The following is a 23,455-nucleotide window of genomic DNA, read 5'->3' on the forward strand; positions in this document are numbered from 1 at the left end:
CCTCTGGGGCTGACCCCAGCTCTGTACATAAGCAATGCCTCTGCTGGGTCAGACCAGAGGTCCATCATGCCCAGCAGTCCACTCATGCGACGGCCCATCAGGTCTAGGACCTGTATAGTAATCCTCTATCTATACCCCTCTATCCCCTTTTCCTTCAGGAAATCATCTAATCCTTTCTTGAACCCCAATACCGTACTCTGACCTATGACACCCTCCGGAAGCGCAAGCCCAAAAAGTGTAGGCACCTCTGGTATACATCATTCAGAAGAAATGAGGAAGAAGTGTGTTGGGGGGCGGGGGGGGGGGGAACCTGCAGGGTGGAGACCCCGGTTGGTGGGAGAACCCTGGGTGTCTGACTCAATCCATCCTATTTTTTTTCAAGTGCTCCTCTGGACTTGTAGCTGTGGTCTGTGCAACACTCAGCTGTCAGCCACATCTCACACCATCTGCAACATGACCCAGAGGCACTCCTTGCTGTACTGCTTAGAACTCAATTTCCCCATCCCGTCCCGAGTCTTGTCGCTGACCCTGTCCCATTCCTGTAAGCTGTGCCCTACCCACACAAGCATCGAACACCTATAATTTTAAAGTGCTCGAGGCTTGTGCAGATGAGGACAGAGCCTAGGCATTAGATACGATCAGATGGAAAGCCTCCTGCAAATGGGACCATGATCCTGGGCCCAGGAACTTTGGCCAAAGAAGTCTGCCTGAACATTGTCGACTCCAGTCACATGGGCCGCTGAGAAAGACAGATGATGTGCTTCTGCCCAGTAGAACGCAGATGATCTTTCTGGCCCAAGAGAGAGAGCACTAGAGCTCCCTCGTGATGTACGTACACCACCGCTGTGGTGTCGTCAGAGAAACTTGCACCACTGGGCCTTTCAGAAGGGCTGGAGAGTGAGTAGTGCCAGCCAAATTGCCCAAAGCTTGAGACAACTAATCAACCAATGATTCAGACCAGGAGTCTACTGCTGCTGATTGGAGTGAGCCCCACAGTGAGCCCACAACCCAACAGGCAGGCATCTATCCTAAGAGTCATCCACTCAGAAATCCGAAGAAGCCAGCCCTGGCAGATAGCCTCCCCTTGATGCCACCAGCTCAAGTTGCTGCTAAATGGCACTGTCCAGGGGAGCAGCATCTGAAGGGGAAAACTCTGCCCAGTACTTGCCTTAGTTCTTCAATATTTACTATTATTTTCTGATTCTAGATCCTGTGTGTTCATCCCACGCTTTTTTGAACTCTGTCACCGTTTTCCTCTCCACCATCTCTCTCGGGAGTGCATTCCAGGCATCCACCACCCTCTCTGTAAAGAAGAATTTCCTTACATTGCTCTTGAGTCTCCCACCCCTCAGCCTCAAATTATGCCCTCTGGTTTTACCATTTTCCTTTCTCTTGAAAAGATTTTGTTCTACGTTAAAACCTTTCAAGTACTTAAACGTCTGAATCATATCTTCCCTGTCTCTCTTTTACTCTAGGGCAGGGGTAGGCAATTCCAGTCCTCAAGAGCCGGAGCCAGGTCAGGTTTTCAGGATATCCACAATGAATATGTATGAGATGGATTTGCATGCACTGCCTCCTTGAGATGCAAATCTATCTCATGCATATTTATTGTGGATATCCTGAAAACCTGACCTGGCTCCGGCTCTCGAGGAATAGAATTGCCTAGGGTATATCTAGGGAATTGCCTAGGGCAGTGGTTCCCAACCCTGTCCTGGAGGAACACCAGGCCAATTGGGTTTTCAGGCTAGCCCTAATGAATATGCATGAAGCAAATTTGCATGCCTATCACTTCCATCATATGCAAATCTCTCTCAGGCATATTCATTAGGGCTAGCCTGAAAACCCGATTGGCCTGGTGTTCCTCCAGGACAGGGTTGGGAATCACTGGCCTAGGGAACAGAATTGCCTGCTCTAGGGCAGTGATTCCCAACCCTGTCCTGGAGGAACACCAGGCCAATCGGGTTTTCAGGCTAGCCCTAATGAATATGCATGAGAGAGATTTGCATATGATGGAAGTGATAGGCATGCAAATTTGCTTCATGCATATTCATTAGGGCTAGCCTGAAAACCCAATTGGCCTGGTGTTCCTCCAGGACAGGGTTGGGAACCACTGCTCTAGGGTATACATATTCAGGACTTCCAGTCTCTCCTCATACATCTTTTGGTGCAAACCTCCTATCATTTTCGTCACCCTCCTCTGGACCACTTCAAGTTTTCTTATGTCCTTCGCCAGATACGGTCTCCAAACTGAACACAATATGCCAAGTGGGGCCTCACCAACGACCTGTACAGGGGTATCAACACCTTCTTTCTTCTACTGGTTACGCCTATCTTTATACAGCCCAGCATCCTTCTGGCAGCAGCCACCGCATTGTCGCACTGTTTTTTCACCTATAGATCTTTGGACATTATCACCCCAAGGTCCCTCTCCCCCTCGTGCACATCAGTCTCTCACCTCTCAGCATATATGGTTCCTTCCGATTATTAATCCCCAAATTCATTACCCTGCATTTCTTTGCATTGAATTTTAGTTGCTAGATATTAGACCATCCCTCTAACTTTTGCAAATCCTTTTTCATGTTTTCCACTCCCTCCATGGTGTCTACTCTGTTACAAATCTTGGCATCATCCGCAAAAAGGCAAATCTTACCTTCTATCCATTCAGCAATGTCACTCACAAATATATTGAACAGGATTGGCCCCAGCATCGAACCCTGAGGGACTCCACTACTCACCTTTCCTTCCTCCGAGTGACTTCAATTAACCACCACCCTCTGGCATCTGTCCGACAACCAGCTTCTATTCCAGTTCATCACTTTGGGTCCTAACTTCAGTCCTTCAAGTTTGTTCAAGAGCCTCCTATGAGGAACCGTGTCAAAGGCTTTGCTGAAATCTAAGTAAATGACATCTAGCACATGTCCTCGATCCAGTTTTCTGGTCACCCAATCAAAAAATTCAATCAGGTTTGTTTGCACGATTTACCTTTAGTAAATCCATGTTGCCTCAGATCCTGTAACCCATTAGATTCTAGGAAGTTCTATATCCTTTCTTTCAGCAACACTTCCATTATTTTTCCAACAACCGAAGTGAGGCTCACCGGCCTGTATTTTCCTGCTTCATCCCTGTGACCACTTTTGTGAACATAGAAATGCAGAAACCTGCGAAGCTCCGGGTAGATTGTAATATGGAGGTAAGCTTCTGTGAGATCCAAGGACACTAGAAACTCTCTTGGAGAGACAGCAGCTATCAGTATGCACTCTGTTGTCATTCAGAAAAATGAAATTCACAAGAAGCGGGTGACAGACTTTAGATCCAGAATGGGTCTCCAATCCTCTGAGCCTTTCTGGTATGATGAAGTATAAGGAATATCTGCCAAAGCCCCAATTTGTGTTCTGAAACAGGTTCCAGCATCCCGATGTCTAAGAGGCAATGCAGAGTATTGCAAACCCTGGACTCCATTCCGGTCGACTTGCTAGAGTCCAGAAACCAACTGGAGGCAGGCAAAGGAAGACTAACTAGTGTCTGATGAAAGTCAAGTTCCCTCCTGACAAAACGGAGAAGTCAGCCTTTCATGGGGAAGCCACGCTCAACCTCTGGCATCATTGGAGCTTTTTAGGTGCAGCCACTGCACAAGAACCTGAGAACGGCCTGGAATTGGAACTGTTGTAATGTGGGCATAGACCTGTGAATGTGTCTGGGAGGAAAAACCTGTGTATCCTTGACACCTGTGGGAGAAATGAAGAGTACTACAACCACCTCCTGACATCCAGCGAAACTTGTTCACAGGGAGTGACTTAGGGCGGTGCTCAGAAACAACTGTGTAGAGCTCATCAGGACCTATGCCAACAAGAAGCTGACCCTTGAAAAGATGTCCGCTTAAGGTGATCCTTGAGGCAGCCTCCCCAGTCCAAAGATGGATCCAAAGAGTCTGACGCGCAGATAATGCACCAGCAGAGAATATACTAAAAACTTAAATGAGATCATAAAGGGCGTCCGGCCCCTAAATATCACCAGCAGAGGACAGGCATGCACCTCCACAGAAGATGCATTGTGCAAGCCAGAATGACAGGCACGCGCCACAAACGAAGTGGCCACCGCTGCTTAGCTACCTGAAGATGGCACTAGAAAAGAATATTTTGTAACATAATATCCACCCTGCGATCCTGAGAACATAAGCAATGCCTCTGCTAGGTCAGACCTGAGGTCCATCGTGCCCAGCAGTCTGCTCACGCGGCGGCCCAACAGGTCCAGGACCTGTGCAGTAATCCTCTATCTATGCCCCTCTATCCCCTTTTCCAGAAGGAAATTATCCAATCCTTTCTTGAACCCCAGTACCGTACTCTGCCCTATTACGCTCTCTGGAAGCGCATTCCAGGTGTCCACCACACGTTGGGTAAAGAAGAACTTCCTAGCATTCGTTTTAAATCTGTCCCCTTTCAACTTTTCTGAATGCCCTCTTGTTCTTTTATTATTTGAAAGTTTGAAGAATCTGTCCCTCTCTACTCTCTCTATGCTCTTCAAGATCTTATAAGTCTCTATCATATCCCCTCTAAGTCTCCTCTTCTCCAGGGAAAAGAGACCCAGTTTCTCCTATCTATCAGCGTATGAAAGGTTTTCCATCTCCTTTATCAGACGTGTCGCTCTCCTCTGAACCCTCTCGAGTAACGCCATGTCCTTCTTAAGGTACGGCAACCAATATTGGACGCAGTACTCCAGATGCGGACGCACCATCGCCCGATACAATGGCAGGATAACTTCTTTTGTTCTAGTTGTAATGCCCTTCTTGATTATGCCTAGCATTCTGTTTGCCTTCTTAGCGGCCACTGCACACTGTGCCGTCAGCTTCATTGTCATGTCCACCATTACCCCCAAGTCCCTTTCTTGGGTACTCTCATTTAATAATATCCCTCCCATCGTATAGTTGTACCTCGGGTTTCTGTTTCCCACATGAGAGTCCTTAAACATAACTCCCCCTTCACTAAGGAGGGCTGCTTGATGGATAACCTGCGTCATGGCAGAATCTACCTCAAGCTGTTCAAACCTGCTAAAAATAAGGATCCAAGTGATAAAAGCATAGACATAGCTTTAGAAGGTTGGAAACCAGACCAAGGAGCTGTGGAAAAAAGGGCACAGGGTCCAGGACCAAAGCTTGAAAAATGAAAGGTGGAGAATCCAAATAGCTCTTTCAGAACATCATCCATAAAGATGTGGACAGAAGCCTGCTTAAAAATCTGCAAAGAAGGGTCAGCAACCAAGTCTGGATGCTCAGGACAACCAAGACCAATCTCAGCAAAGGCATCAGCCGGATCTAAAATAAAGACAGTTGCAGGATACAGAAGAATTATATCATCTGCATGACAACTACTGCAATCGAGGTCTGGCACAGCCAGATGAGAGGGCTCCCGAACAGGAAGCTTCGTCACAGGCACAACAGACCAAAAAAGCCCTGACATGCCCACCGACTTTGTCAAACGAGCGGGATCTGAGGAAAACGCCTTTCAGAGGAGCTGAATAAAATCCAATAAAAAGGCACACTCCACAACCATAGCAGGGCTCTTCTGAGGTACACAAGCCATGCCAAAAGAGTTCCCAGATTCGGAATGCAGGCTTTTTGCGCCAGACTCCAGACAGCCTCTGGGTGAGATTTCTTTGGAAGGCACAGACCCAGGCTAGCTCCCCAGCCCAAGATTACACAGAGGAGGCAAAGTCTGAAGCCCCCGTCTCCTCCCCCAGCACGCTACAGTGTGCAATACACAATCGCTGATCTGGTGCCAATCCGGCGTAATCAATGTCCACATTCAACAGATTAGGGGCTGGTGAGTCCATCCCAAACAATTTTGTGTCAAATTGAGGGGTTTTTGAGGCAGAAATAAAAGTTAGAAAAAAAAGATTGATTTTAAAATAAAATTTGGCCGCAGTCACGAATTCACGCCAAAAATAAACAAAAAACAAACAAAAATAAAAAATAGCAATTTGGCGGTCTGGGAAGGTGGTGGTGGGGGAGACCTGAACCCTACCTTCACGGATGGTGAAAAACAACTTTAACATCGTTTTACAAGCCACTCCCGAAGTTCCCATAGGAGATAATGGAGGTTTACTCAGTTTTGCAGTGCCAGACTGTCATCAGCTTTAAACAGACTTGAAATCTTCGGACTGCCAGCCAGCCAAACACTGACTACGACCTCTGCCCCCACAGATCCTTGTCCAAGCAGTCGGGGGTGAGAAAGGCAGCCTGCACCTTGAAACCTGGGTGGATTTCAATCCAGATGCATAAAGCCTGTGTTTGAAACTCGTGACAAGGTCACCGACAAGAGGACTCCCAGGGGAAGGGACCCCAAGTCTAGAAATGGTGGCACACAGCAGGCTGGCTCCATAGATCCACCAGAGTTTCTCTGTGAAGCAGCAGTCTGGCACCGCGGGACTGCAACCTTTCCTCTAACAGGGAACCACCTGGAAGGGGTCTCAATGCACTGAAACCACTGAGAAAATGAACTTTAAGTTAAAAAAATAAGAAAAAGAAGCAGAGCAACTGCAAAGACTTCTGCATGGATTGCTTGCAGAAACTGTAACTGGATTATGTTTGCCAGCTCTCAGGCTAAAGGGGTGGAGCAGGTGTTCAGAAAAGTTTGTGCAACTCCCAGATTGTGGGTTGGGATTGAACACCTAGCGTATGGAATCCGGAAGGGAAGTAACAGAATTGTTAGCACGTGCTAAATTCTAAGACACCCATAGGAATAAAATGGACATCTTAGTACGGTATTTAGAATGGACTAATCATTAGCGAGCGCTTACCGTATTTCCCCGCATATAACGCGCACGTTATACGTGTTTTTACAAACCGTGCATAACCTTGTGCGGTATAAGTGTGAGTGCGCTATATAAAATTTTTTTACATAGTTCCCCCCCGACGTCCGATTCACCCCCCTCCGCAGGACAGCTCGCACCCCTACCCCGAAGGACTGCTCGCACGCACCCGCACCCCCACCCCGAAGGACCGCTCGCACGCACTCCCACCCGCACCTGCACCCCCACCCTGAAGGACCGCTCGCACCCCCACAGCCTCCCGACCCCCCCCCCTTCATGTAGAAGCTCCTACCGGTGTCCTGCTGCTTCCTCTTGGCGGTCCTGGCCCTTCTGTGAGCCCTGCGCCTGCTGCTTCCTCTTCCGGCGGTTCGCCCTTTCTCTAACGTCAAGCCCTCTTGCCCCGCCGACTCCCCGACACGATCGGGGCAAGAGGGAGCTCAAGCTCTCTTGCCCCAGTCAACCGCGGCACCCCCGACACGATCGGGGCAAGAGGGAGCTCAAGCCCTCTTGCCCCTGCCAACGGCGGCACCCCCGACATGATCGGGGCAAGAGGGAGCTCAAGCCCTCTTGCCCCCCGACACGATCGGGGCAAAAGGGAGCCCAAGACCTCTTGCCCCGCCGACTCCCCAACTCCCCGACAATATCGGGCTAGGAGGGAGCCCAAACCCTCCTGGCCACGGCGACCCCCTACCCCCATCCCGCACTACATTACGGGCAGAAGGGATCCCAGGCCCTCCTGCCCTCGACGCAAACCCCCCTCCCCCCAACGACCGCCCCCCCCAAAGAACCTCCGACCGCCCCCCCAGCCGACCCGCGACCCCCCTGGCCGACCTCCACGACACCCCCACCCCCCTTCCCCGTACCTTTGTGTAGTTGGCCAGACAGACGGGAGCCAAACCCGCCTGTCCGGCAGGCAGCCAACGACGGAATGAGGCCGGATTGGCCCATCCGTCCCAAAGCTCCGCCTACTGGTGGGGCCTAAGGCGCCTGGGCCAATCAGAATAGGCCCGGGAGCCTTAGGCCCCTCCTGGGGGCGGGGCCTTGGGCACATGGTCGGGTTGGGCCCATGTGCCTCAGGCCCCGCCCCCAGGAGGGACCTAAGGCTCCCGGGCCTATTCTGATTGGCCCAGGCGCCTTAGGCCCCACCAGAAGGCGGAGCTTTGGGACAGATGGGCCAATCAGTCCTCATTCCGTCGTTGGCTGCCTGCCGGACAGGCGGGTTTGGCTCCCGTCTGTCCGGCCAACTATACAAAGGTACGGGGAAGGGGGGTGGGGATGTCGTGGGGGTCGGCCAGGGGGGTCACGGGTCGGCTAGGGGGGCGGTCGGAGGTTCTTGGGGGGGCGTTTGTTGGGGGGAGGAGGGTTTGCGTTGAGGGCAGGAGGGCCTGGGATCCCTCCTGCCGTAATGTAGTGCGGGGTGGGGGTAGGGGTCGCCGTGGCCAGGAGGGTTTGGGCTCCCTCCTGGCCCGATATTGTCGGGGAGTTGGGGAGTCGGCGGGGCAAGAGGGCTTGGACTCCCTTTTGCCCCGATCGTGTCGGGGAGTCGGCGGGGCAAGAGGGATTGACATTAGAGAAAGGGCGAACCGCTGGAAGAGGAAGCAGCGCAGGCGCAGGGCTCACGGAAGGGCCGGGACCGCCAAGAGAAAGCAGCAGGACACCGGTAGGAGCTTCTACATGATGGGGAGGGGGTCGGGAGGCTGTGGGGGTGCAAGCGGTCCTTCAGGGTGGGGGTGCGGGTGGGAGTGCGTGCAAGCGGTCCTTCGGGGTGGGGGTGCGAGCGGTCCTTCGGGGGGGTGAATCGGACGTCAGGGGGTGGCATCAGGCTTTCAGGGTGGGGACAGGACTTCAAGGGGGAGAGGAGAGTCGGGGCCGGTGAAAGGAGAGTCGGGGTGGCCAGAGGAGAGTCGGTGCGGGCGAAAGGAGAGTCGGGCAGCATGCGCGGTATACGGGTGTGCGCGGTATATAAAAATTTCTGTACATAAATTTGTGTTTTCCGCGCGCTATACCCGTGTGCGCGTTTTACATGGGTGCGCGTTATCTATGTGAAAATACGGTAATCTGTTAGCACACCTTAGTAAAATAAGCCTTTAGGGGCCCAGCTGCAGATAACTTGTGATTATCTCTAGTAAAAGACTCCCTTAGTGTGGAAAATGGGTTTAGATCGCTGGGATTTGATGATTACTTATATTCATTTGTATCTTATGGGATTAACAGAGGTAGCATGAGGATACAACCAATTCCCTCTAAAAGGTTTTAAGATGCCTAGAGGATTGCGTGTTTCTCAAGTCTGTAAACTGTGCTAACTTACATTCTAGTTTTTCCAGTCGCTTAATTTGTTGAATCCTGTCGTTACCTTACTTACAAATATTTAGCTGAAAAATTCAGGTGCAACATGTTTTATAGCTCCTATTTTTTTTTTACATAAGAGTTTTTCACATAGGGCCAATGGCTACCAGTACCCTGGCTCCAGAATACTGTAATCATTGATTACAACCACAAGTGTGAATGTAAAATTGATATACTCTAAAAATAGAGGATTTCTAGCTTGATTAGCAATGTATCAGAAAAGAAAAGGTCATTCTTACTCATCCCTCTACATATCAAAAATGTGCAAATTTAGCAAAAATATTTCCAAGATAGTTTAGTTGCATGTGACAACAGTAGCTTTATCTTTGATCTTTTCTTGGCAGATCTTCTGATTGAGAAATGCAACAAGACAGAAGGACAAATGCACAACTGCATCAGAAAACAGTTTCAAGGCCATGTTTAAGAAAGATTTAGGGCCCCCTTTACATTGTTGCGGTAGTGAGCAGCAAATGAGATGCAGCCCATAGGAACTGAATGGGTTGCATTGTGTGTGTGTGTCTATATCTATATATTTAGATATACTTATATATATATACATATATATACACACACATTATTCAGGAGATTTTAGATAAGTAATAAAAAAATAATGTTACAAACTTTTCAAATAAAAAAATATAAATGTATTTAAAAAAAATCAAATACTGCAGGATAAAGGGCCCTACCTGTAAAGATTATGCTTTAAAACAAGGAGAAAGAATAGCTCTAGGGGCAAAATTCAAGTATGAGTGACCAGTTTTTAATTGTAAAGTAGGTGCAACATTTTTAAAAATGTTACAACACTGCATGACCTGTAATGTTCACAATATTTACATTAACTGCTTACATGAAACCATAAAAATTTTAAAAGAGAAAAATAAACTGTATGGACTGAAACAATCTATTCCTAGCACCCACATCAATGCCATTATTAACCAATTAAATCAAGTGCACAAAAATACTTTACATAGCCTACTAATGTAAAGTATACATTGGTGAAAAATTACAAACGTAATTAGTTAAAATGTCAAAAAATGGTTGATCAATACAAACTCAGTTTTAGGAAAGAAAAACAAAGATAACCCCCTAAATATCAACATACACACACTCTCCCTCACATACATACACACACACACATGTATTTATGAATAAACACATCCATCTAGACAAAAACAGCAGAAAAGCAGGCTGATACAGAAAATGGACAACATTAACAGTTTAAACATAACACATCAACTTGTAACAAAACCCTCCCCCATAAAACTATTAACTAAAGTACACAAAAGACCACTTTGCATGAGTTTGCATTGGGACCAGGACAGGTGGCCCTACCATTACACAGAAGACATAATGAACCTAACCAAGAGAAGGAAGCGTTTCTGCCTCCAGGCCACTGTAGCGTAGTGTAGCTAATTGCATTCCGTCAGGTTGGGAGGGAAGAGAAGATAGAGGGGGAAAGGGATGAAGAGGAATTAAAGAGTACATAACAGCTAGTTAAAGGAAACTAGTATTACATTGTGCTACGGTTTCTATAAACCTTTGCAATTTACAATGACTCCCAATCAGAGGCTCATATATTTGTAGTGTATTCTTTTAACTCCGCATGTCTTTCACATTTTAATTGTACATAACATAAATAATTTGGTTAATAAATGTAACCTGTGTTTCAGCCACATTAATATATAAGAATCTGTTAACAGTATAAATAAGTATTTTTTTAAATAAAATAAATCTGTGATATGTTACATAATACTGATAAAAAGAGTATTGTTGCTAATCATTTTGTAAGCCACTTTGCCATCTAGATTAATAATACTGTGAGAGTGATCTTAAAAACAGATTTTGGAAAACAATGCATTATTAATATTTTCAGGAAATGACCAGTGCCATCATATATGTAAACAGAATATTTTATCTGGTCAGAATTTCGGTATTTAGCATTTGGTTTGGATTCTCGTTGATGGCTGCATAACCTATTTAGTGCAGCAGGTGGCTATGCAGCTATACAACCATATTAATCAACTGAAATTTGCTATCCAACATTAAAACTTAGGGAACTGAAATATTGCAACAAAAGCACTGCAGCTTTAAGCTCCTTGGTTAGACAAGTAATCCCACATCCCTTTGGGAATCTGCAAGGTTGCACTCTCCTACAGAGACCTGAAATGGAGTATAGTACTTCCAGGCCAGGTTCATTCTAAAAAGACAATATAAATGAACACTCTGTGGCGTGAAGTGTATGTCATAATTAAGGTATTACATAATCATGCCTTTTCTCTGCTGTTAAATACAAAAACAGCATCTTTTACATTATTATATAAAAGCATTTAGGCTGTATTTTTATTTATCACTTTACACTCATAGTCTCTTGTTTGTGTACTCAATAGAAACCAAAGGACTTTGTACACTATTTTTTTGTACAATAAAAGATAAAGTGTGCATTAGGTACGCTTGTACATGACATTATTGTACAATATTTACATTTTGATATCACCATGAAATTATGTATTATCTATATACACATTGAAAATGTATCAGAAACATTTGGACTATTTTCTTTTTATAATCACAATTTTGTTATTATAGAAAATTTTCTTTTTTGTTTCAGAAATCATTTGACTATTGGTTACTGTGATCACTCAAGGATTCTGATTGGCTTATCCAGCATTAATTCTTCCACTTGATCAGTTGCAAAAATATTGTACCACTGTTTCACATAGCACCCTGTGGTGGTGGTATCTCTCCATCTTCATAGAAATGTTCATATATATATTTATATCAATATCAATATACAGGCATATGTGCATGTCCACGTTGAGAAGAACTACATCATTAATAAAAGACATTCAGTGTTATCTGGAGATCTTCCTCCTCTTGGGTTTTGGAGGTTTCAACTGTCTATCTCTTGGTGGAATTTGATGAACCTAAGAATTAAAACATAAGAAAATGAGTATATTGGGCCAAAAATTCATATTATGATGACTGGAAAAAATGTTAGTTTAAAATAGCTAATATGCAGAAAAATAGCTAAAATGACATTGTGCAAACTTGCAGCATACTCTATAGTTTGAGTCTCATGTGTCAAATAGTGCCTTGGAAATGGAAGCCTTTGGATGCTTCAATACATATGGCACTGACAAAAAACAAACAAACAAACCCCTAACCCATTTGGACCTGCTTAGCTATGTGCTTTAATGGAAGCTTTTTGTATCTGAGGCAATGGGGTAATTTTATAACAGGATCCCTAAAGGGAGAAGAGCATATACATTTTTTGAGACATATTGGCCATTGTAATAGAAGCTCATATCCAACTCACAATTCTAATCTCAATCCATTAGTCAGCAGAATGGCCACCACTTTGATCTTGTCTTCTTCTCCAACCATTCAAACTCAAATTTCTCTACCTTAGTTCTTCCCCTCTCTGACCATCATCTGATAACATAGTAACATAGTAACATAGTAGATGACGGCAGATAAAGACCCGAATGGTCCATCCAGTCTGCCCAACCTGATTCAATTTAAATTTTTTTTATTTTATTTTATTTTTTTAATTTTTCTTCTTAGCTATTTCTGGGCAAGAATCCAAAGCTTTACACGGTACTGTGCTTGGGTTCCATCTGCCAAAATCTCTGTTAAGACTTACTCCAGCCCATCTACACCCTCCCAGCCATTGAAGCCCTCCCCTGCCCATCCTCCACCAAACGGCCATACACAGACACAGACCATGCAAGTCTGCCCAGTAACTGGCCTAGTTCAATATTTAATATTATTTTCTGATTCTAAATCTTCTGTGTTCATCCCATGCTTCTTTGAACTCAGTCACCGTTTTCCTCTCCACCATCTCTCTCGGGAGTGCATTCCAGGCATCCACTACCCTCTCCGTAAAGTAGAATTTCCTAACATTGCCCCTGAATCTATCACCCCTCAACCTCAAATTATGTCCTCTGGTTTTACCATTTTCCTTTCTCTGGAAAAGATTTTGTTCTACGTTAATACCCTTCAAGTATTTGAACGTCTGAATCATATCTCCCCTGTCTCTCCTTTCCTCTAGGGTATACATATTCAGGACTTCCAGTCTCTTCTCATACGTCTTCTGGCGCAAGCCTCCTATCATTTTTATCGCCCTCCTCTGGACCGCCTCAAGTCTTCTTACGTCTTTCGCCAGATACGGTCTCCAAAACTGAACACAATACTCCAAGTGGGGCCTCACCAATGACCTGTACAGGGGCATCAACACCTTCTTCCTTCTACTGACTACGCCTCTCTTTATACAGCCCAGAATCCTTCTGGCAGCAGCCACTGCCTTGTCACACTGTTTTTTCGCCTTTAGATCTTCGGACACTATCACCCCAAGGTCCCTCTCCCCGTCTGTGCATATCAGCTTCTCTCCTCCCAGCATATATGGTTCCTTCCTATTATTAATCCCCAAATGCATTACTCTGCATTTCTTTGCATTGAATTTTAGTTGCCAGGCATTAGACCATTCCTCTAACTTTTGCAGATCCTTTTTCATATTTTCCACTCCCTCTTCGGTGTCTACTCTGTTACAAATCTTGGTATCATCTGCAAAAAGGCACACTCTTCCTTCTAACTTTTACACTTAATCCTTCTCTCCTCCCCAGTCCCATAAAATCTGCAGGCTATTGACCCTTGTATTTTCTCCACCACTGTTTCATTCCTTCTCTCAACAACATCTGTCAATGAGGCTGTCTCTTCCAATAATACTCATAATACAGGTAAAAACAGTGAATCGCCACAATATGAGCTAGCGCAAACTGTGGTAACTGCCGCAATTTCACAATATTTTGACATTCCTTTTCCAATGCATACGAAAGGTCACTGTTTTTACCTGTCTTATGAGATACCAAGAAGACTTGATTCCTGAGGAAGGCACTGAGTATCAAAACACAGACCACTTTGTGTCCTTTATATATCATTTGGTCCTACCCTGGTTGCTTTTATGTATATATATATATATATTGACAGCTGTAATCAAGACTTTCTTGATAATAAAGGTTATCTGGATACAGGAAATTATTCTTCCCACTCCTCTCTAGTTTTTGGTTCCCTTACGTGGATGCCTTTGTCCCTCCTTTTGCTTGCTTGCTTATTAAACAAAGCTAGCAATAATCCCCAATGTAAGAGATTCTCTAAGTACATTTCAATGTGTAATTCCTATAAAATCATACTTGCCAACTATATACATTAACTGTAAACATGCCAAGTTATTTTGAGAGATCTGCACTGATATAATGCTATTTAATATAAATAAGTTCAATGTCATTAAATTAATGCAACTGTAACATGATATACCTCATGCTGCTGGGAGGTTTATTGCTTTGAGCATCCAATTTACATAAGCAGCTGCTGCATTCCTATCAGAATCTCTTACAGAATGGCTCATAAAATTGGAGGTCTGTAGATTTAGTTGGTCTTCCATTGCTATAAGAATATGTTACGATTCATTTTCAACACAATTTCAAATTTGAGGAAGAAATATAGCAAGTCCAAATTAGTCAATATAATTGTTAATGCCATATGCTGCAATTCAGAAAATCCAACAGCATGCTCTGACATGCATTCTTAGCAGCTGGGCTTTGAAAAGTATGCAAATATCTTGCATGCAAGACTAATAGTCACAAAAAGGAGAGTGTGAATTAATTTGCCCTGTGTGTTTTCTTGGGGGGGGGGAAAAAACTAACAAGGTTTATGTAGCTATGAAATGTCTGTATACAACCACAAAAACCGGGGAGGAATGGAGGGAAGTATAGTACAAAAAGTCAAAAATCACTCCAAAACAAAAGCACCACACAAGCCAAGAAAGCTAGCTTATTACTTAAGCAAAGAAAAGCCTCAGACAATCGGAGAGATGTACCCAAACTCTTCCACCAAAGCATCATAGGCAAAAAACTTTTTTTTTTCTCTTTACGCAGATCCTAACTGCTGCTTTCAACCACAACTTTCAAAGCACTGTTGTGGGGCTTATAACCATGTCCAGCCCTGTCAGGAGAAAGATCACGTGACAGGTCAGCTGAACACAAACCAGCCAATCCGGGCAGACCATGTAAGCTCATTCACAAAACAGAATGATTGAAATCACATGAGCTAAAAACAGCTGATAGCCTGGATTTGGCGCTAAGACCCTGAAGCAGTGGTTACCGGCCACGAAACGATCGTCGGCCCGGCCTGTTTGTGTTCAGTGGTTTTTACCATTAATTATTCTTGGCTATTTTTTTCTCCCACCTGCTAACTTTAAACTTGTGCGAAAGTTTTTTGCCTATGATGCTTTGGTGGAAGAGTGTGGGTACACCTCTCCATTTGTCTGAGGCTTTTCTTTTGCTTAAGTGATAAACTAGCTTTCTTGGCTTATGTGGTGCTTTTGTTTTGGAATGATATTTTTGTGCTATGAAATGTCTACATGGGATGTAGAAGACAGTTCCAGAAGTTCTATAATAAAGCCAGCAAAGAGTAGGTCCATCCTTCATGGATTCACCCCCCCCCTCCAAAATAGCCTACATTATGGATTCTGTAATCACATTTTCTCATATTTAATTATTTGTTTGGCCCAGCAGTTTCCTCTTTCATCTGTGAGCTCTCTCTTAACAAGAACTAGTCTTTACTAGGTTAAAGGACCATGAACTTTCATTCTCTATGTGAAGTTCTTCCCTCTTCTGTCTTGTCCAAACACTGTTGCAAATCCTTTGGCCAGCAGTCACAGATTACAGCCCTCTCTGGAACCCAGCATATGTGCACTCTGGGCCTGATTCTCCAAAGTGCATCCCGATTTTAGGCAGCTGTAGGCGTCCTACAGCTGTCTAATCAGCCAATCGGGATGCACGTTTTTTAAAAAAATGCTCCCCAGGCAGGCTGCTTATATTGAAGGAGCCTCCGGGAGCCTAGGGAGACCCGCAAGACACCTAAGCTCGCCTAAGGACCTTAGGCGAACCTAGGCGGCCCTACGCGTCTCCCTAGTAGAGGAAGAGACGCTTAAAATGTAGGCCAGCAAAATGCTAGGCACTTGGGCCAATCAGGCCTTAGGATTAGTGGGGATGGGCGGACCCGCTATGCCTAAGGCCTGATTGGTCCAGGCTTCTAGAGCCTGGGCCAATCAGGCCTTAGATTTAGCGGGGATGGGCCGGGAAGGGGCGGGCCCATCTCATTTCCACGAGGCGGGCCCGTTGGCTGGACAGCAGCAAGACCCGTCCAGCCGACCAACATGTAAAGGTTAGTTTTGGGGGGGGGGGTGTTGTCGGGCTTTCCGGCAGGAGGACTGGGCATCCTCATGCCCGCGATTACCAGTTTGGGGGGGAGGGGGGTTCCAGGGGGGTTCCGGCAGGAGGACTGGGCATCCTCCTGCCCGTGATTACCAGTTTGGGGGGAGGGGGGTTCCAGGGGGGTTCTGACAGGAGGACTGGGCATCCTCCTGTCGGCGATGGGACAGGCGGCCGCGACCGCTATACTTATTGCAGCAGGGAGATCCCTTGCTGCCATAAGTATAGCGGCCGCGTCTAATTTAATCCGATTCTCTAACCGGCGTCTGTACCATGGAAGCCGGTTACAGAATCGGGGTTTAGTGTAGGACCGATTCTGTATAGGACACCTCTCCTGGGTGTCCTATACAGAATCAGGGCCTCTGAGTCTACTCAACAAGAGCCGCCAATGCATGATGGCTTAAATTCCCTTCAATCACACCTGTAAGCAGTTATCATAGCATTCCCAGGTGGGAGGCCTCAGGAACACAGGCAAAGTCAGAAACTGAACTCAAATGCTACCACTGAACCACTGGGCTGTCCTAGTCTTGTTATATAGTCATTAGTTTCTCTAATAGGCTGATAATCACAAATGGAAAACTAGTTGATTTAAATCAGAAATACATCACATTTTCTATATTTTGAAGGCAAAGGAATTGAAAGGGAAAAGGTTTAGGACTTACATTCCCAGACATTTTGTCCAGTTCACTCATGGCCTCGTGTATAGCAGCTTCTAAATGGTTATTTAATTTCACACTTCTAAAATAGAAAAGAAAAATAAAACTGTTACAAAAGTGTTATCAATTTTTTTTATCAGTAATTTTGGGCTCTTTCACAGGGTGAATGAATAACCAATATAATCCCTTTCACCTTTGCTTTGGACAGTATTTTCCTTCCAAAGTTTTAGTTGCCCTACTGGGATTAGAGAAGAATTTCATAGAACACTACAGTCACAAGCCAATATTATAAAGAAAAGTAAACAAAGAGGGATAAAACAAAGAGGGAAGAGGAGGGCACAGTGGAAAAGGGAATCAAATAGTAGGAAAAGAAAAGAAAAAAAGGATTACTCATAAGCATCCTTAAAAAGGAAGCATTTTAAACTATCCTTGAATTTGTCTAGATTTTGTTCAGTTCTGATATAAGATGGAAGAGAGTTCCAGGTCAGAGGTGCTGTGAGAGAGAAGATGGAGGCACGACAGGTGCCGATAATTTTTAGCAAGGGGACATTAAGTGTTCATTGAGAGGAAGATCTTAAGGCTCTGGGGGGATCGTATGGAATCAAAAGTTGGTTTATGAAAGCAGGTTCATTGTTTTTTTGTGTTTTAATCCAGTAAGAAATAGGTAGCCAGTGTGCTTTTTTTTAATAGCGGAGTGACATGGTCGTATTTTTTTTGAGTTTGTAATTATTTTAATGACAGAGTTTTGGATCAATTGAGACGTCCGATATCTTTTTGACATAGTCCTTTATATAGTGAATTGCAGTAATCGATTTTTGAAATAATGAGGGAATGAATCAGAATATTGAGAGATTGGGAATCTAAAACAGTTTTTAACAAGAGCACTGATTTGAGGACGGTAGGTAAGCTTATTATCGATGATGACACCTAAAATTTTTTTTTTCACTGTAGCTGAATAGGGTATTATTTTATTTTGTTAAGTGCCAATTTGCAGAAACAAAATTCTATGTTTTTGACATTGTTTCAGATCATTGATTGAATCATATCTACATCATTCTCTTCTTGGCTCGGCTGAGAACTTTTCAGCACTCCTAGGTACTTCAGTAGCTTGTGGTTTATTATCTGTGTTTGTGTAAGTTGTCATCCGACTACATGCTGTTTTCTATTTTAAAAGAAGGAAAAAACCAAATGAACTGCCAATAGCACTAAAAATAATTAAACATCCTCACTGATTAACATGTTTCTATTTTTCTATTAGGGATCTCTTGGAGAGAGATAGAGATAATGGTTACTGCAGATGGGCAGACTAGATGGGCCATTTGACCTTTATCTGCCATCATGTTTCTAAATGCTTCAGAAAGAAGATAAGAATGATGTGCATGCTTTGATAATGAGTGTAACAAATTGGATCTTACTTTCGGTTCCTCTTCCTGGCTCGGTTATAGGCTTCCAAACCTTCTGTTAGTGTCTTCAACTTCTCGGGCTCCACCTGAGTGAAGGTATGAACACCAAACCACATTACCCAGACCTGCAATTATTAAACACTGATTTAACTTTTTTGTTGGACATGCAATAAAGTTTTATTTATTATTTATTTATTTAAAAATTTATATACCGCATAAAAACTATGCGGTTTACAAAATTACATGCATACATATTTAAAAATGCTGAACATGTTTCAACAAGACAAACACAATAAAACATTAACTAACGGTATCATTATTAAAACCTTTTTTAAAATTTATCCTACAAGATGGAAAGACAAAATCCCATAAAAACATTTATAGGACGGGAAAGCATTAACAGAAAATAGCATCAATATGCTTCACTTCCCCTATTTCTCAATACTTAGATGTAGCATATAAGTTATTGGTTTACCAATGGACAGCATGGAGGAGCCACCATTCAAGGTAATAAACAACAGAAAAGTACTTCAAAACTACAAACGCAATGGTACACATATAGCAATGTAATTTTTCAACGTATCAATTTCTACAATGTGCTCATTTTTTCTGTTTTCAGAGAAACAACTAAAATAATTTCACATCTTTTTCTCATAACTAATACTTGTTTTTTGTATATTTGCAGCTTTCTCCACAACTAGTTTCTGTTCCTCACACACAAAAAAGCTACACGATACCGCCGTTATCTGCTCTGACACTAAGGGCTCCTTTTACTAAGGTGTGCTAGCGTTTTTAGCGCATGCACAAGATTAGTGCGCTCAATATCACGCACTAGCCGAAAAAGTACCACCTACTTAAAAGGAGGCGGTAGCAGCTAGCGCGCATGGCATTTTAGCGTGCGCTATTCCGCGTGTTAAGGCCCTAACGCACCTTTGTAAAAAGGAGCCCTAAAAGACAGAGATAAACACCTCAAAACCCTGACTGAATCTTTTAAAAGGATACAACTCCAAAATCATCTCCAAGAAAATTGCCTCCTTCCTTGAAATATCCAGAGAAAACCTATTGAAGTACAAAGGCAAGACGACCACAGAGCGAATACCCTTGATAGTGACATACAATTCAAAGCTGGAAAAACTGAGGAAAGTCATAAAAGATCTACAGCTACTACTCCAGGGGGATGAATTACTGAAAGAAATATTCCCAGCTCTACCCATGCTGGTCTTCCGACAGCCACCCAATCTGAAACAGAAACTACGCACAAAGAAGAGAATGGCACACTTTCCTGCAACAAAACTAGCTGCAAACTATGCCAACATATTTCACCAGACCCCACAGTTATCCATATGGGAAAAACATTCAACATAATGGGATCCTTCACTTGCTCATCTTCAAATGTAGTTTAGATCATTCAATGCAAAAGGTGTAGAGAAGGATGCTATATCGGAGAAACAAGCCAGATGCTAAAGACTAGGATTAATTTACACAGATGATATATTAAAAATTGTAACGCCAACTAGGATATCACAGCCATGAGCCAACATTTCAGAAAACCAGAACACTGCATCAGTGATTTTATGGAGAATATTAAAAGGAAATTTTAAGACAATTCAGGACCTTTGAGATCAAAATGATAAAACATTTTGAAACCCACTAGACAGGACTTAAAGACATTGGCTTTCTCTTGAATTCCAAAACATAATTTGTACTACTCTGACACCTTCACAGCACTCTTCCTTATCTTGTCTCCCACCCTCCCCTCCCTGTAATACTTTGATATTTTACTCTTATATACTTATAGCTATCTTCATTTGCTTATCTCTAATCTGAAGGATTACCTTCGAAAGCTAATCTAACCATGCTCTAATTAGTCCAATAAAAAGGTATCACTTGGATTCTTTTTGTTTTATTTCTAAATATTATCTATTTGCTGTCACAGATATAATTCAATTTTATTAAAACAAAAGCAAAATCATTTTTAATCATTTATGGCTTCAAAAATGTAATATTTTATTATCAAAATAATTATCTCAAATATTAGAAAATTATTATTTTGAGATGGAATGTGTAATGCTACTTTAAGTTTATCTGAGAATATTATTATGATTTGCTGACTGCTAATATAGGGTAGCTTTATTTTTTTAGGCAGTTACAGTCGCTGGTGTGATCAATTTTTATATGTTTTACATGAGAATATTTAGTGTATGTATCTATTTATTTTTCTTTTTTAAAATAGTAGTGCAGGAATCGCTGTCACTTTGGAGGAGTGAGTTGGGATGCTCAGAGCAGGCATTGCTGCAGCTACCATGTGGTGCTGACGTCATCAGAAGAACCTCCATTGTGACTACAACTAATAATCATTTCTATAGCGCTACTAGACCCAGCACTAGACTTACGCAGTGCTGTACACATTATATGCAGGTACTTTCTCTATCTCTAGTGGGCTTACAATCTGTTGGGTTTTTTTTTAATACCTGGGGCAATGGAGTGTTAAGTGACTTGCCCAGGGTCACAAGAAGTTGCAGTGGGAACTGAACCCAGTTCCCTAGGATCATGTGGCTGCATGTGGCTGACCTGGAAGCCTTCTCTCCGATGTCAGACCTGATGTCAGAAGGAAGGCTTGTGGGTCAGCCACATGCAGTATGTAAGAGCCGCTGCCCTATGTGGCTGAAGGTAGGAAGGAGCAGCCAAGCTGGATGGCCCTGCAGGGAGCAAGCACGTTGTAGCACGTAAGGAAGAGAGGGGACATGATTGTGGGACAAAGGGAGAAAAGGAGGGGGGAATTTGGGACAAAAGCTGGAAGGCAGGGAGGGGGCATGAACATGGGACACAGAAGAGAGGAAGGAAACACTAACTTGGGAGAATTGTTGGGCATGAGTGTGTGAGTGAGAGGGAAACAGATGGTGCACATGGGGAAAGGAAGAAAAAGGAAAATTATTGGGCATATATATAGAGAGGATTGAGGTAGACATGCATGGGGAAGAGAAGGATGAGAGGGAGAAATGTTGGATATGGTGGAGGAGAGGGAACAGAGGGACAGATTGAAGGGATGCAAGGGGAGGAATTTTGGACATAGTGATGGAGGGAAAGAGAGATGTGGCATGATGCTGGAGAGGGGTGATAGAAGGAGAAATGGGCATGGAGCTGGTGGGCAGTGGTGAAAAATGCTACACATGATCTGGGAAATGAGAGAGAAATGTTGGATGTGGCAGTAGAGGGGGTGGGAGAGATGCACTCTGGATCTCAATGTGTCGGAAAGAAAGAAGTCTGGGGATTAAAACAACTCATGACCATGCATTGGGAAGTGGAGGGCTGGACATCCAGCTTCAATTCAGTAACTGCATCAGAAATAAAATGGTGGACAGAGTGACCAGCCAGGTATTCTCCCTGCCAAGGTCCCAGTTAGGGCAGGGGAAAAAGTAAAAATGAAATCCCGGGGTGGAATCAGGAAGGGGCATATGGTTCCTGAGAGTGATAATTCATCCTGTGACCACCAGAGGGAGCCTGAATTGACTGAGGAGGAGTTGGTTGATGTTTACCCAACCAGCCACTGGGGGAGCCCAAGAGGCCCCTGGAACACTGCTGACTCACCTAGAGTAGGGCGGTGCCCCAGAGTATTTAAACCTGCAGTTGAGAGCAGACAAGGAGGTCAGCTAGGGAGAAGGTTTAAACCTTTTCTCCCTAGGGAGTCTCCGGGGCCAAGCAGGAGCAACCAGCCTACTCCCATGGAACTACTAGAGGCTGGACAAGCTGAGGAGTTGTTATGTCCAGAAGAACAACCCATGGATTGTGAAGCAAGTCTTGCTGAATGTGCTCCTGACTTTCCTGAGGCCATGCAGGTGGACTGGGCCTCAACCTGTGAACAGTGAGTGGTGATTTTTGCTCTGGACTGTTTGGGGACTATTTTTTGTTGTGCAAGCTAGGAGTGTGTATTGTTTGGGAGAGGTTTTGCTAACACCCTGGGAGGGAATTTTTGAAAGCCTGTTTGAGGCTTTATTTTGCAAAACCTGACACTCTCCTGTCCTGGCAGTGAATTGAACTGGCCAGAGGCTTTAATGAACTTTGGGCACTAGAGCTATGGAACAAGTGCCATGAACTGAATTTGTGGGGTTTTTTTTTTTGGAAACTGCCTGCTTGGGAGCAGTCAGTACTAACTCTGTGGAGAGCTGAATCCTCAGGTGCAGCTGGGACTAAGCTAATGCTGAGAGCAAGCCAAGAACTTTATTTTGTGCTATTTTATTTTGCTTGCTTCTTTTGGTATTTTTGTGTTGCTGCTGTCTGGGAGCATTCTGACGATATTGACAACTGTAGTAAAGAACTGCTTACCTTTATGAAGGAGTGAATAAAATGGTATTTCTTTCCTTTGAACTATAATTGTGGTAATTTTGTTTTGTTGATTCCTTTTTGGAATCCAGTCCTGCAGGGTGACTCCATTCCGGGTCACACGACGGTGTTCTATTTTGGTGTAACCACTGAGAGCGCTGTTGAGCCCTGGTCTGGGCTACAGTGGTGACTACAACAGAGACTGACTTGAAAAGGCGGTGGGCATAAGGATCGCCCCCCTGGCTGGGCACCAGGAAAGCCACTTGGCTGCTGGATCCGAACAGGGAATGGGGTCATCCAGGACTTATAATCCAACCTTATCTACTTTACCTAATTTAAATCTCTCTCTCTTATCAATATACTGTATATCAATTAGACCAGCTTTCAGACTACTCTAACCCTAAGACAAAAGCGGCAAGAAATCTGACAACCCATCTGACCCTTCGTGATCCAAATGGTCACTGGAGCCAGGGCTGGTTTGCTTACTTGAGAAGCAGACACTGGAGAAGAAGATACTCCCTAGTTTGATGGTTGAGCGCCTGCAGGCTGCGCTACCTGTTCTGGTTAACATAGAAACATAGAGTATGGCGGCAGGAAAGGGCCGTCGGCCCAACAAGAACCCTCCCCCTAAAAGAACCCTCCCCTTAAGCATTTC

General features: G+C 44.1%; 1 protein-coding gene across 5 annotated transcripts in view; it reads right to left on the reverse strand.

Moving 5' to 3' along the window:
• Positions 1 to 9,888: 9,888 nt before the first annotated feature.
• Positions 9,889 to 23,455, reverse strand: part of MBD5 (methyl-CpG binding domain protein 5) — a 271,962-nt gene continuing 258,395 nt past the window's right edge. For 3 of the 5 annotated variants that reach the window (XM_033947316.1, XM_033947319.1, XM_033947318.1), the window contains 3 exons: positions 18,493 to 18,605; positions 17,084 to 17,159; positions 9,889 to 12,074 (listed from right to left, as the gene is read on the reverse strand). In XM_033947316.1, the coding sequence (XP_033803207.1) occupies positions 12,003 to 12,074; positions 17,084 to 17,159; positions 18,493 to 18,605 (261 nt within the window). In that variant the 3' untranslated portion in view covers positions 9,889 to 12,002. The remainder of the gene's footprint in view (positions 12,075 to 17,083; positions 17,160 to 18,492; positions 18,606 to 23,455) is intronic. The other 2 variants (XM_033947317.1, XM_033947320.1) reach the window with 1 other exon arrangement.

This window comes from Geotrypetes seraphini, chromosome 5 (assembly GCF_902459505.1).
Source record: "Geotrypetes seraphini chromosome 5, aGeoSer1.1, whole genome shotgun sequence".
Classification (NCBI taxonomy): domain Eukaryota; kingdom Metazoa; phylum Chordata; class Amphibia; order Gymnophiona; family Dermophiidae; genus Geotrypetes; species Geotrypetes seraphini.